General features: G+C 45.8%; 1 protein-coding gene across 1 annotated transcript; it reads right to left on the reverse strand.

Annotated features, from left to right (window-relative positions):
* Positions 1-1,522: 1,522 nt before the first annotated feature.
* LOC311372890 (leucine-rich repeat transmembrane protein FLRT3-like) lies at positions 1,523-6,086 on the reverse strand. Its single transcript, XM_084489821.1, has 2 exons — positions 5,993-6,086; positions 1,523-5,040 (listed from the first exon to the last, which is right to left on the reverse strand). The coding sequence occupies exon 2, from the start codon at positions 4,996-4,998 to the stop codon at positions 3,046-3,048; it is 1,953 nt and encodes a 650-aa protein (XP_084345947.1). The 5' UTR covers positions 4,999-5,040; positions 5,993-6,086; the 3' UTR covers positions 1,523-3,045.
* Positions 6,087-12,265: the final 6,179 nt, after the last annotated feature.

Consider the following 12,265-nt stretch of genomic DNA (forward strand, 5'->3'; position numbering starts at 1 on the left):
CACTCTGTGTATGGAACAGAAGGTCCGCTTGCACGGCTTCCGTCATGACGAAAGAAACTGAAATGATGATATCAGTATAGGTCTCTCTTCTCCAGCTATGGATCTCAGGACATAGCTGATAGATTCATCAATTCAGGATGGGCCCCATTCATTAGTATGAGCTATCGGCTCTATCGGTGATCAATTTTGCTCACCATTTGGCAGCTTGGCTGAAACCAAGGAGCATGCTAACAATATTAACACATACTGGTCATGAGTGGCTGTGATGTGATGTATATGAGTGTCTTCAGTGATATCGTGATGGTAAACCGCTGTAGACAACGGATGTGGTATATCTAGGGTGGGGTGGAGGGGTTTGTAGGCATACCATATGCTGCCAACGAATCTTTGCTCTCTTTAAAGACAAGCGATTATATTAGACAGGACGCAAAGATTAGCCATTAGCTCTAATTGGTGCGTTCAAGTGAAGAAATGGAAAAAAGCTCAATGAAAGGCACATTAAACATTTCAGGGATATTTCCATTAAATGTTTCCTGGAGAATCTAGAAGTATGTATCAGATTTCTCATTATGCTTTTGTCCTACCAGTGATGACTTATATTGCATTGTAGCTTCTACATGAAAACTTGTCTCTGTTTTTCTCTCTTTGTAAATACCCTCAATGACCAGGAAGATTCAACTGTTTTATTTAATGCTAAATCAACACAGCTGCCTTTAAGTATGTCTTAATCATGGGTATTACTCCACAATACAAAAGTGGATAATCGTCTGCTTCGGTAGGAGATTGCAATGATGCTAGCATATGGAAGAACCAGATAAGCACAATTCCAGGTGTTGCCATTGATTCTTCTGGTTGAACTGACATTCAAGTGCATTGGCATATATTGGTGTAATGTTAAGCTTTTGATAACTTGGGCATATTTATGCAGCTCCCATTCTGTAATTACAGCTTCGGCTGTGTTTAGATCTCGTGGCTGTGTGAGCGTGGTGTTGCAGGCTCAGCTCACATTAATAACTATGGCTGCCAGACTCAGAACGCCTGAAATGAATAACCGTACATGTTTAATGCTCTGAATGGCTGTGTGATTTATGCTTCAGATAGTTATATTCCAAGGTATTGTTTTTTTCTTTAATTAAACAAATGTTTGTGGGTCCTAACCTTGCCATGCTCTGGCTGTGTGATTAAATACACTGCCTGAAGCGTGGACTTGTGTTGTATCGGCCTTGGTTCTTTGTAGTCCTTGCGGTGCCTATGTTCCCCTGCCCCCCGCCCCCCCCCCCCCCCCCCCCCCCCACATACTGTGGCCTGTGAGGCCCATCCCGTACTCCCCATCTCTCCACAGGACTCGTTCCCCTCTACAGCCATTTTTCTTTCTCTTTTTATTTTGTTTCCCTCTCCGGCCCGTCGGATAAGTCACACACGACCCCACTGCGCGAAAAGAACAACAGCAGCCCTGAGCAGATGTTGCTCTGTGAGAGAGTCTCGTGGAGTGGAACGCCGGGTCTGGAGAACAATGTCACTTCAACCTTCAGAGTCACACTACACCATGGAAGGACCAGGGCCCGTTTCTGTGTTGTCTTAGGTTCAGAGCTAAGGACTCTGCAGCGAGGAGTCACTGTGAGGACAGGAACATGCTTGGGTTCTGTTTATCTCTACGATGTTCCGGGCAGTGGGTCTTGGCCTTGACTAATGGAAGAAGAAATAAATAGACTCCATTGAAACATGATTAGTCCAAGTTTTAGAGTTGCACAACAAAATAATAGTGACTGGTGGTCGAAGTCAAGGAGCCCGATTCATCTTTCGTAGACAAAAAAAGAAAAAAACAAGGCGTAATTTTTGTCCACTTTTATTCTGCAATATGACCAATATCTCTCATATTCAAGTGTGTATGAAAAAAGTCACTGGTTTCTTAAAAAGCTAAATACAATAAGCATTGGATCAAGGCACATACAAGACTGGCCAAAGGGCGTACAATGCACTTTGGTTTTCCATTGTAAAGAACAATTAATTTTTAAACTGTGGCAACGTAAAAGTGTGAAATTGTAAATAATAAGAAAAAATAATACTTATAACAAGGAGTCACTGACACTGTGGTGTTCTAATGAAAGCCAACACGCTTTTACTTTCTCTGCCCGGGTGTCTAAAGTGACGCATGGTACACGGTACTAAAGAATGTCACCATTGTGGTTTGGCCTTTTGTTTGGATTTTACAAATAGATAGTGGGGCGGAGTCCTGTGTCAGTCTTTTGACTCTACTTATAATTGAGAAGCAGAGAGAGAGTATCTTGGGTTGTGGTGTGCTTTATTCACCCTGTGCTGTGGCTCACAGGCCGTTCTGAAACACCACGGTAAACCCCACTGCGGGTTACCGCTCTGAAACGCGTCCGCTTCTTACAATCAGAAAAGAAATACTTCACACACTGGGAAAAAAAACAGAACGAAAGCACCTCGTCTCTGTGGGTCTCTTCTCCCCCATCCCACTTTAATACTAGATTACCAGAATTAACATTTATTTCGTCTCTGGGGCACAGCTACCGTCTGCAAAGCCTGTAGGTAAGCAGCATGCCCGCTTAGCCTATTACTTGATCAGATGTGCCTTATTTTATGTCATTTCTTTTTTTTTTTGCCTTTTTGTTTTACCAACAGTCACAAAGTTAGAATATGACCTGTGCTTATACTACAAGGTTTTCTAAAGTCTGATTGTTCAACACAGCAATGAAAACCCACTTTCACAGTTGACAAGTCATCATATCTCAGTAGAACAGAGTTTCTTTTTAGTTGGTCGGTAACCTTAAGCAACGCAAATACAGTACAAATTACTACAAATTCCTAAAATATAGAATTGCAGTTAGTTACAACACTCACTGATGAACCAGTGGCCTGCAATTGGAACGTTCTTCATCTTCATAAAATGTCCTTAAATATAAATTATATGGCAAATGTACAGAACATTGCTTTCTTAGTCTTATAGATCCAGTGTGTTTGTAGAAGTCTTTCCACTCTGTTTTACGTCACGCACTCAAGTACGAATGTCCACGCGTAATATCATGAATGGGAGTGATCTGAATCTGGTATTCCACTGTCTCTGTAACTCCTGTTGTTAATACTGTTATCGCTGTTTGGGCTTTTGTACAAACTCAGGCCATTGGGTGGGAAGATCGTGTGTATCACAAACTCCTCCTTGGACACAGGCAGGTGGTTTATAGGGATCATTTGAAAGGAAGTCTCCCTTATTTCCAGAATGGAGTTGTCCTTCTTGGTGCCGGCCTCCGCATAGTCGTCCTTCCTCCTCCGACCCTTGTTGTAGGTGCAGTTCCTGGAAAAGATGGAACCGTTCCGGTGGACGTACCAGCACACCAGGGCCAACACAATTATTGCCAAGAGAGCCACAGCCCCTCCAATGATAGCAGCCAAAGGCAGACTGGTATTTTTGTAAGGCTCCTTCTCCTGCTCCCGGTTCAACGTGGTGGTGGGGTTGTAGGACTTGTGAGAACCAGTCTCTGTCTCGATGCACACAGGCTTCTCGTCCGACAGGTAAATGTTGCTGGTCTCCATGGGAACCATGCATATCCTATAGGAAGACTCTGGCTCCAGCGCCGTGAGCAGATACTCCGTTGTCTCCCCCTGCACAATGGTCTCAGTGATGGATCCGAAGGCAGGGCTGTGCCCCAGCTTCAGCCAGCTGAGTCGCAGAGCAGTCATGGGCTGTGACACCCTCCAAGAGATGTGCACCGTGTCCAAACTGGTCGATTTCACACTGATGGTAATCATCTTCTTGCCCGAGGACGTTGTGGTGCTGTGGTAGTTTCTGCTTATGCCGGGGCCTTTCACCACTGGCCTTTTAGTCACGTATATGGGCCACTGCGGCTGAGAGGGGGGGAAAGTGTTGGAGACCGTGCTCGTCTCGTAGGTCGGGCTGAATTCCGTGTCGGTGCAATCAAACATGTCCGTGGAAAGGTCTTTGATGGCCATGCCCTTGACCTTATCAGGGCCCTGGCACATGAAGCCGCGTACATTCACCTTCGTAGGCAGAGACCGTAGCCAGTCACGCACCCACATCATCCTGCACGTGCACTGCCACGGGTTGTTGCGTAGCAGGAGCTGTGTGAGATTGTCCAAGTCTTCAAACACGCCCTGCGGGAGGCTGCTCAGGTTGTTCCCAGACAAGTCCAGCCGATACAGCTGCCTGAGGAAGGCAAAAGCCCCAGGCGGAACCCGGTTAATGTGATTATCCTGCAGCTGCAACTTCTCCAAACTAGTTCCAGGCAGGTTCGCCGGGGGAGACGTCAGAGAGTTCCTCATGAGCGAGAGCTCAGTCAAATTGATCAGGTTGATGAAAGCCATCTCCCCGATCCCACGGTTGTTGAGCAGGTTACCATCCAGCACCAGCCTCTTCAGGTTGATGAGGTCTTGCAGGGACTGCTCCGAGATGGATGAGATGCGGTTGTCGTCGAAGCGCAGCTCCTCGATGGTCATGGGCAGGCCTGAAGGGATGGTGCTCAGGTGGTTCCGGGAGAGGAACAGCAACCGGAGGTGGTTGCTGTCCCTGAACGCGCCCTCCTCGATGCTCACTGCCGACACAGAGTTGTCGTCCAGATGCAGCTCCTCGATGGAGGGGATCTGGGACAAGGAGGTGTGGGTGATCATCCGGATGTTATTCTCCTGAAGGTGGAGCTCTTTGACACCCAGCGGAAGGTTAGTGGGGAACTCGTCCAGGTTATTGCAGTACAGGTAGATCTTCTCCACGTTAACCAGCCTCTGAAGCTCCGTGGGAATGCCAGAGCTTTTGATGCGGTTGTTCTGCAGAAAGAGTACTGTGGAGTCCAGGGGTAGGCCGAGCGGGATGGAGGTCAGGCCACGATCGTTGCAGTAGATGAAGGTGCCGTCACAGCGGCAGGATGAGGGACAGGAAGCCGAGGTGACCAGGGGGTTGGCCAGCCCGAGGAGGAGCCCGATGCGGACGAGGAAGAGAACGAAGGACTTGCACTGAGGCACCATCTTGAAGCTGTCTGGTTCGGCAGGCCAATCACACGCGATAACCTAAAGAGGAAAAGGAATAGTGTGTTTAATGCATGAGACCTTTCAAATGAGAGACAAAATGCTCCTCTCACAGTTGCTTGTTAGAGTGGGTTGCCTGCAGATTGCGGATCTACCTAATTTAGTGTGAATTTTAACTGAACACGTGCATTATCGAGGTGTATAGTTGTGTCCTTAAGATATTCTTAACAGGATGTGAGGAGAGGGAAAAGTGAATTGAATTAGATCCCTGTTCTTTGGCTTTTGACCCGAGCTTGCGGGATGTAATAGCAGACGAAAGTTGTTTTACACATTTCTGTATCTCAAGGCTGCCTTTCATAGCACAGACTGTGAGAGTGAACAAAGTCAGCCTTTGTTGGTGAAGTGTTGTGCAACTCTGTGTTAAATCATCTCCCTTCCCGTTCAAATTCTCAGGTTTTTATCTGGCTTCTGCATAGCTTGGAGAAAAAAAGCAAAACGATTCTCAGTCGACAGATGAGAAACGAGATGCTATTCTCTCGGAGTAATATGAGCAGTGCGAGCCATCTGAGGAATGTTATACTTTTCACTCAAACTACTGATCGCGGCAACGCACATACACTGACTTGGGTGGCAATCTGGCACTTTTTTGTTCTAACAAAGCATTGCATTCATTAATCTTTACAATGATCTTTAAAATGGTTTTCAAAGGCGCGGTTGTGTTCTAGATTTCCTGTATCTCATCCACACATTTTGTATATTTATTTTAGTAAATCAGTCAGTGCAAATGGATGCCTTGGAATTAACAAACAGGGTAGGTGCCAACTGGCCGTCTATTTTCCCTGACTATTGGAGTGTAGTTCCCTATTAATTAGCCTAATGCTGATTTATCGCTTTCATTATGCATTCCTGTCATGACCTCTCTTCCTGCATGTCTCATTAGAAATTATGTTTTGGTCAGTGAAGCGGAAAAAGCAGCACAGCGGCCTATATTTACCGTAACTGACGTTCGAGACGTTGACGGTAAATCCTTTCCGGCCGACAAAATCCAATAAAGATTTTCACCCCCGAATCTGTTCTGATCCTCTTCAAAAGCAAAAAGTTTCTCAGTAGGGGGGGTTTATCAGGATGTCCCGACCAGGTCAGTGTTTGCTGAGCTGGATCCTTGTTCAGTCGATGACCTCCACTCTGTTGTCAGGAGCTCATGCTTTCAAAGCTTTTACCATGGCAGATAAGCCCAGAGAAAAGGCATCCCCACTCAGTGACAAAACATGCAATCACCAGAGAATATTAAAATTCCTGATGCTGTCGGAAACCTTTTTTTTTCGTGCTCAGGGCCGTGACCCCAAATTAGTTTTTGGGCCGCTTGATATTTGTTCCTCGGTAAACAGGGGTTAGCTGCAGCAAAAGATCCTTTAGCTCCTCGGACCTAGCAGTCATGGTGAGTGGACACAAAGCTGGGCTGAACCATGCCGGCGTCCTGTGCCACAAGCCTCAGTCTAGGCCTGTTTGGCTTGTTATACTCCAGGTCTTCCGGCTAAAGCACAATCCTCTTCTGCCTCCTTGAGCCTGTCGAAACAGTAATCCAGTGGCCAGGGTCCCTGTCCTTGAAGCAGGCAGCTGATGTCAACAGGGCCGGGGTTAGTTGTCCTCTTTGGCACAGTCCCGCTCACACATCCAATAACAGCTTGGCTGTTATTTTCTTACTTCCATCCCCACAGTTTGGTTAGACCGCTGAAGAAAAACACAAGAGAAACAGACGTTAATAATTTTTTTCTCATAGCTATATATATTTTATTACATTTAAAGCCAAGTCATTTGTTGATAGGTTCTTTCCCCATTTATGTGCTGATTTCAGTCATTTTCCTTTTTAATATAACATTTGAATCCTCGTGTGGATTGAGTGTTATTTTTTAAGGATGTAGAGCTCCGAAACCTAATTACGTTTACATACACCTTGGGATCTCCTCATTTGCCAAAATATCCCAGTTTGAATGCCATGTTCAAATGTGTAATATGCTGTATAATTCAACCCTGCTTATATAACATTCTGAGCACAAAAATAGACAATTTCCTGAAAAAGAAATAGACGACAAGTTCTGCCTGCTGACCTTCTCCCACCCCTGGCTCTGGAAGAGGGCCATTGTTCCCTATGGTTCTGCAAGGGTCACTTATGCATTTGAAAGGCCAGAGTTTTCCAGACCCTGATGCAACGGGTTTGGGCAGTATCCTTTATGCAGTGGCATGCTGTTCCTGAGATAGCTTGTATTCTGTTAAGAAACAATCGGTTTTAAACTAAGCTTTGTCTCTCCCTGACGAATTACAACCCAGGGCCCATGCGATTGTCACAGTTGCAGCTTCTTCAAACCCGATGCACAACCCTCAATATCCACTGTGATAGAGGCCATCCAAGTTCTGAAACCACTCATTACATTTCAGGAACATATTATATTGCCCATAGTCGGTAAAGTATACACGATTAACAAAATGTGACTTCTGTGAGCACCACTCCTGTTTTTATAAATAGTCTCCTTGCTCAAAGAAAACAGCAGGTTTCCTCTGGCAACACAATGGCTGGTGTCCTTACACATAACCTCCACACTGTGTGGCAGGCTGCCGCTATGGATCCCAATACACTTAAGAGGTAAACGATGGACAACATGGCCAGCCATTCAAAATGGAGCCAATGACAAGGAGAAGATTAGGACATTGAGGACCTTGTAACTCTATTACAACAGCACCCTTCCCTTTCTCGTCCATTTAAACATGTGCCGTCCAGCCAGTATTGCATTAGTAGTGGATTAGAGTCAGGGCAATAAAAAAACCTAAACAGATATGACCTCTGTCGGACTGGGGGGATAACAGGAGTCATTCAAGGCAAAGGTTAGAATGGGTTTCACTGTTTTGAAAATAACTTAAATAAGGTACTCACTCCAGCTATTGACATTTAAATATTTCCTTTCATGTCCACTTTGTCCATTTTGTTTAACTTGATTCACCTCTAGATACATTTAGCACATTGTGCAGTCCTGTTTTGAATGATTAAACTCTTCATAAAAATATAGTACATGTCCACACACTGAAGGAGACCTAACTGCCATGTGGAATAATGTATCTCATGGGTTACAACACGGGTCACTTTACTACATTGACATTGGCTTACAATCACCAAATAATTAATATGCATTCTTGCCATCCTTTCCTCCCCTGTGACACTAACCTTAACAGACGTTTGAATTTAAATTAAAGCCCTGTCATTGCGATGATGTTCTGCGGTAACGTCAAGTCATAGCCGACAATAGTGTGTGGGCGAATTAGCTTAGGTGTTTTTCTAATAACCAATTCCATCAGGCTTGTTTTTGCTCCACACTCATCAGATTTCAGCAGAGAGGACAGAGCAGGCCCCTTGCTCCCGATGTAAACGCCTGAACAAAGCACATTTGCACAATGGCATGTGTAATGATGTGAGTCAAGAAACACATTAGTTTGGTTATATTTTCTACTTTTGACAGCATGAGACATGATGTGCAATCATACTGTGTACACACACACACGGCTCACGCAGGCTCTCACACACTCCGAAAGAAAAGAGCAGTTGAGATAGTGTTTTGGTGATGGACATCTTCCTCCATCGTACTAACAGGGTTCTCCAGTTTCCAGGAGATTTCCTGTGTATCATAAATGGCCTCCACTGAATTTAATGTGAACTGGCAAATTTAAATTGAGCATCCTCAAAAAAGTGTTGATGTGTGTGTGTGTGTGTGTGTACACACATCTAGTCGTTAGGTACCTTTTAAGTGGGGAGTGTGCAGCAAACACAAAGCCAGATAGCGATAGCCATTGTGAGCTCAACACGCTCAGATGCACTGCATGTGAGGCTGACATAACAAGGCCTGATCTCATGTGCCCCCCAGTCACGAACGGAGGAAGAAATGCTTCAGGGAAAAAACGCAGCAAAATAAATTAATTCATGCGTGTCAAAAAAATGCCTCAAGCTGAATAGCTTTTAGTCTCATAAGGTATAGGATACTATTACATGTATTCTATTCACTGGGAAGGAGAAGAAAGGGATAATTCAGGGATTTCTGAATTTAATTTGAGACATGGCTGCGTGATGTATTTGATCTGTTTATTTTTGTTATTATAGGATTCTGGCATATGTCCCCGTTTTACATTTGTCATGCCTATAGTACTGCTGAACCACTTTCCCTAAATCATTTGGGATTTGGTTAAACACGGCATTATGCAACACAGTTCGACCATCTCGTGTCACCATTGTGTTTTCAGGCCTGTCACTGACTGCTAAACTCCCTAGATACAGCAAGCCACCACACATGAATCGAACCGACATCGCTTCGGCCATTCATGTTTCCAGTTATGGTGCGGTCACTCTCACACGACGTGCACTCACGCAACGCCTCACCTCAACACCTACACCCTATACTCTGTCACAACAACTTGGCCTGTGTCGAGCCAGGCCGAGCACGGCCCCCACAACCCCCACACCGAGACACAATGGATCATTCATGCGCTGAATACACAGGCCAGGCCGGCAGCACGCGGGACAGCGGCCGACGACCAACACAACTCTATCGGCCCACTCATCTCGCTTGAGTTTTACTTGCTTCACATTGTGTCAGGTGAGACCCCCCCCCCCCCCCCCCCTTAGCCCCTGCTGCTGCTGCCTTTGGAGGGGCTGAGCAGACGATACTCCGACCAGGGCCATTAGCGGTGGAGGGGAGCTGGCAGACAGACAGGGGGGCTCTCCATTGTAAAAGGGCTGAAAGGATGGATCTGTGGCAGCTGCAATGGTTTTCTCCCCACATGGGGGTGGTAGGCACTGCAAGAAGAGACGTGTGTGTGTGTGTGTGTGTGTGTGACAGGCACACACACACCACACGCTACACAAGCGACTGGTAGTAGGATTACTAGCCGAGACCCCTGTTAGGCTTCAAGGTAGATGAAGAAATGCCCCCCAAAATTATAAAAAAAACCTTGGATGAGTTAGCCTTTTATGCTGGCCCGTAGACGCTGTCTTTTACTTTCATGTGTTGTTGTGTTTAAGTTGTATTGCCTTCAAATGTGTGTAGTGCTTTAGGGCCAACAGTAAAATATAGATCATTCATTTTTACTTGAAGCTTTTCAATAAACTCAATTTATAAGCCATTAAAAAGTAGACATATAATGGATTGCATGTTGAATATAATTTAAATTTAAACAAGGCCTACTAGAACACAGGGATGTGTATTGCTATGCCCCTCGCTTACAACAAAGGCAAACTAAAAGGTGAATGCAAATTAAAGCAAACCATTGACACTGATGTTTTAACTTCTCTGGCAATCTCTTGTGTCCTCGCTGGTTCTTAATCCCGAATGCAAATGCCCGTTGAAAGCGGTTGACTGGGGACCAGCGCCTGGGGCCTTGCCCAACGAGGATAACCGATGTTGTCCTTATGTCTACCACGTTGAACGGGAAATGTGTTTATTTAGTCTCTGAAGTGATTCACAGTGCAGGTCAATGCGTGGATTTTGATTTGGACAATTGCTTAGTGTTTTAGGAACTGTTGTTAAAAAAAATGCTAGCGTTGTCAAATTAATTAGGTAATTAATGCGACCATGGTAGACGTACAGTAGGCCTACGTGAAGGATAGGGCCCATACATTGGACAGCAGAATACTGCAAATCAGCCGGATGAAATATAAAGAACAGTCTCACTGGCAGAAATGATTCAAAGCTGCGTATGATTTTAATTGACTTACAACATACACTGAGATGACGAGTGGTAAAGATTCTGCCTGTTTAAGCCGCTGAAGTAAACCGCGATTGTAAATATAGGAATATGGTAACGCGGTAGAAGTGGCGTGGTGTATGATTATCTCATTACCATCCGCTGGTTTTAATGATGTTGTATGCAGACCGATGTAGTATAGGCCCGGTTGATTTAACGCCTGTGCTGTTACTCGTGGATCACTGGGTTAGTTAGGGCCTATTGCTCATCGCCTGACAGGCGAAGCTGGTGCATTGGACTCTCTTACAGCAGGTAGGAGCTCATGTGAGGGGCGATGCAGTGTCGCCAAACTGCTTAACAAGACTTCGGACTGCGCCACTCTCTGGGCCGATGTGATCCGCGCTGTGAGGGGCTGTCAGACCAGACGCGCACCCTAGAGCTCACTAATAAGGGACAAATGGAAACGGAGGAGGAGTAAAAAAAAACGCAAAACTGGTGACACAGGAAAAAATAACGCAAAACTGGATCAACTCGCGTCGTTTTTTCTATATGGGGGAGACGAACGCCCACCGACCGAGTCGCGACGCAGTTAGGGCACCGCGATGCCGCCGCTGCGCTCCGTGCCCAACGCGCCTCCGAGCACCTTGGCCGCTTCAGGGGCGCACCGCGCGGTCCTTCTTATGACAAGGACACGGCACATTCACGATGTATTACACGTGTCAATATCCTCACCACTTTTCCTTCTTCTGCTATGAATTAAGTGCTTGGTTGTGTCCCCCCCCCCCCCGCCCCCCCGAAAAAGGCTCGTAAGATATCCAGATCCACGTTGCGTGATGTCTTTTTTGTTGTGTTAATATGCCTCGGGCTAAAACAGCGGGGCTTTCGTGTTAGTGGGAGTGATAGCCAGGGAACGTGTAGGCTAACAACACCGATTGTGTTTGATGAGGAGGCTAGGTGTGTGTGTGTGTGGGGGGGGGGGGGACTAGAGCTGGATCCGATCGGAGGTCTGGGTCTCCAGCTTCCCGAAGGAAGATGGACCCAGCAGCCCCTGAGTGAGAGAGACCCGACAGGGGGAGATGAGAGACGAACACCCGCTCCAGCTCGTCTCCGATCCCAGATCAGGAGCGGATCACACCGCTGCGCATCGCTCTTTCTGACGTGCACCGCTAAGAGGGGCATTCTGAAAAAAAGTCGCACACTTGGGTTTGTTTTTCTTTCTTTTTTTTACTTTCGCTAAAGGAGGAGACTCTACTCGAACCCTGTGATCACGGAGATCATTCGCGACACCTCCGCGGAAAAAGGAGGACCGATGATTTGACATAATCTAACCCATTCCCAGTGTGTTGATTTCTTTTTTTCGTCCTTTTTCAAAGTAAACCCCTCCAAAAAAGAAGATCGACGAATAGTCCAAATCATGAACAAGCCAAGCCAAAAACACTTACCTCTACAATCAACCCCAAAACTGGTATCCGCTTAAATAGCTTTTAGGGCAACACAAAAATAAAACACTAGTAAATGAAATAATCCAATCCAGGTTATTGGT

The sequence above is a fragment of the Micromesistius poutassou genome, assembly GCF_964030765.1.
Source record: "Micromesistius poutassou genome assembly, contig: SCAFFOLD_5326, whole genome shotgun sequence".
Lineage (NCBI taxonomy): Eukaryota > Metazoa > Chordata > Actinopteri > Gadiformes > Gadidae > Micromesistius > Micromesistius poutassou.

Bases quoted from the DNA above. Each gene is read 5' to 3' on its own strand.
- LOC311372890 (XM_084489821.1), bottom strand. From the start codon at position 4,998: ATGGTGCCTCAGTGCAAGTCCTTCGTTCTCTTCCTCGTCCGCATCGGG.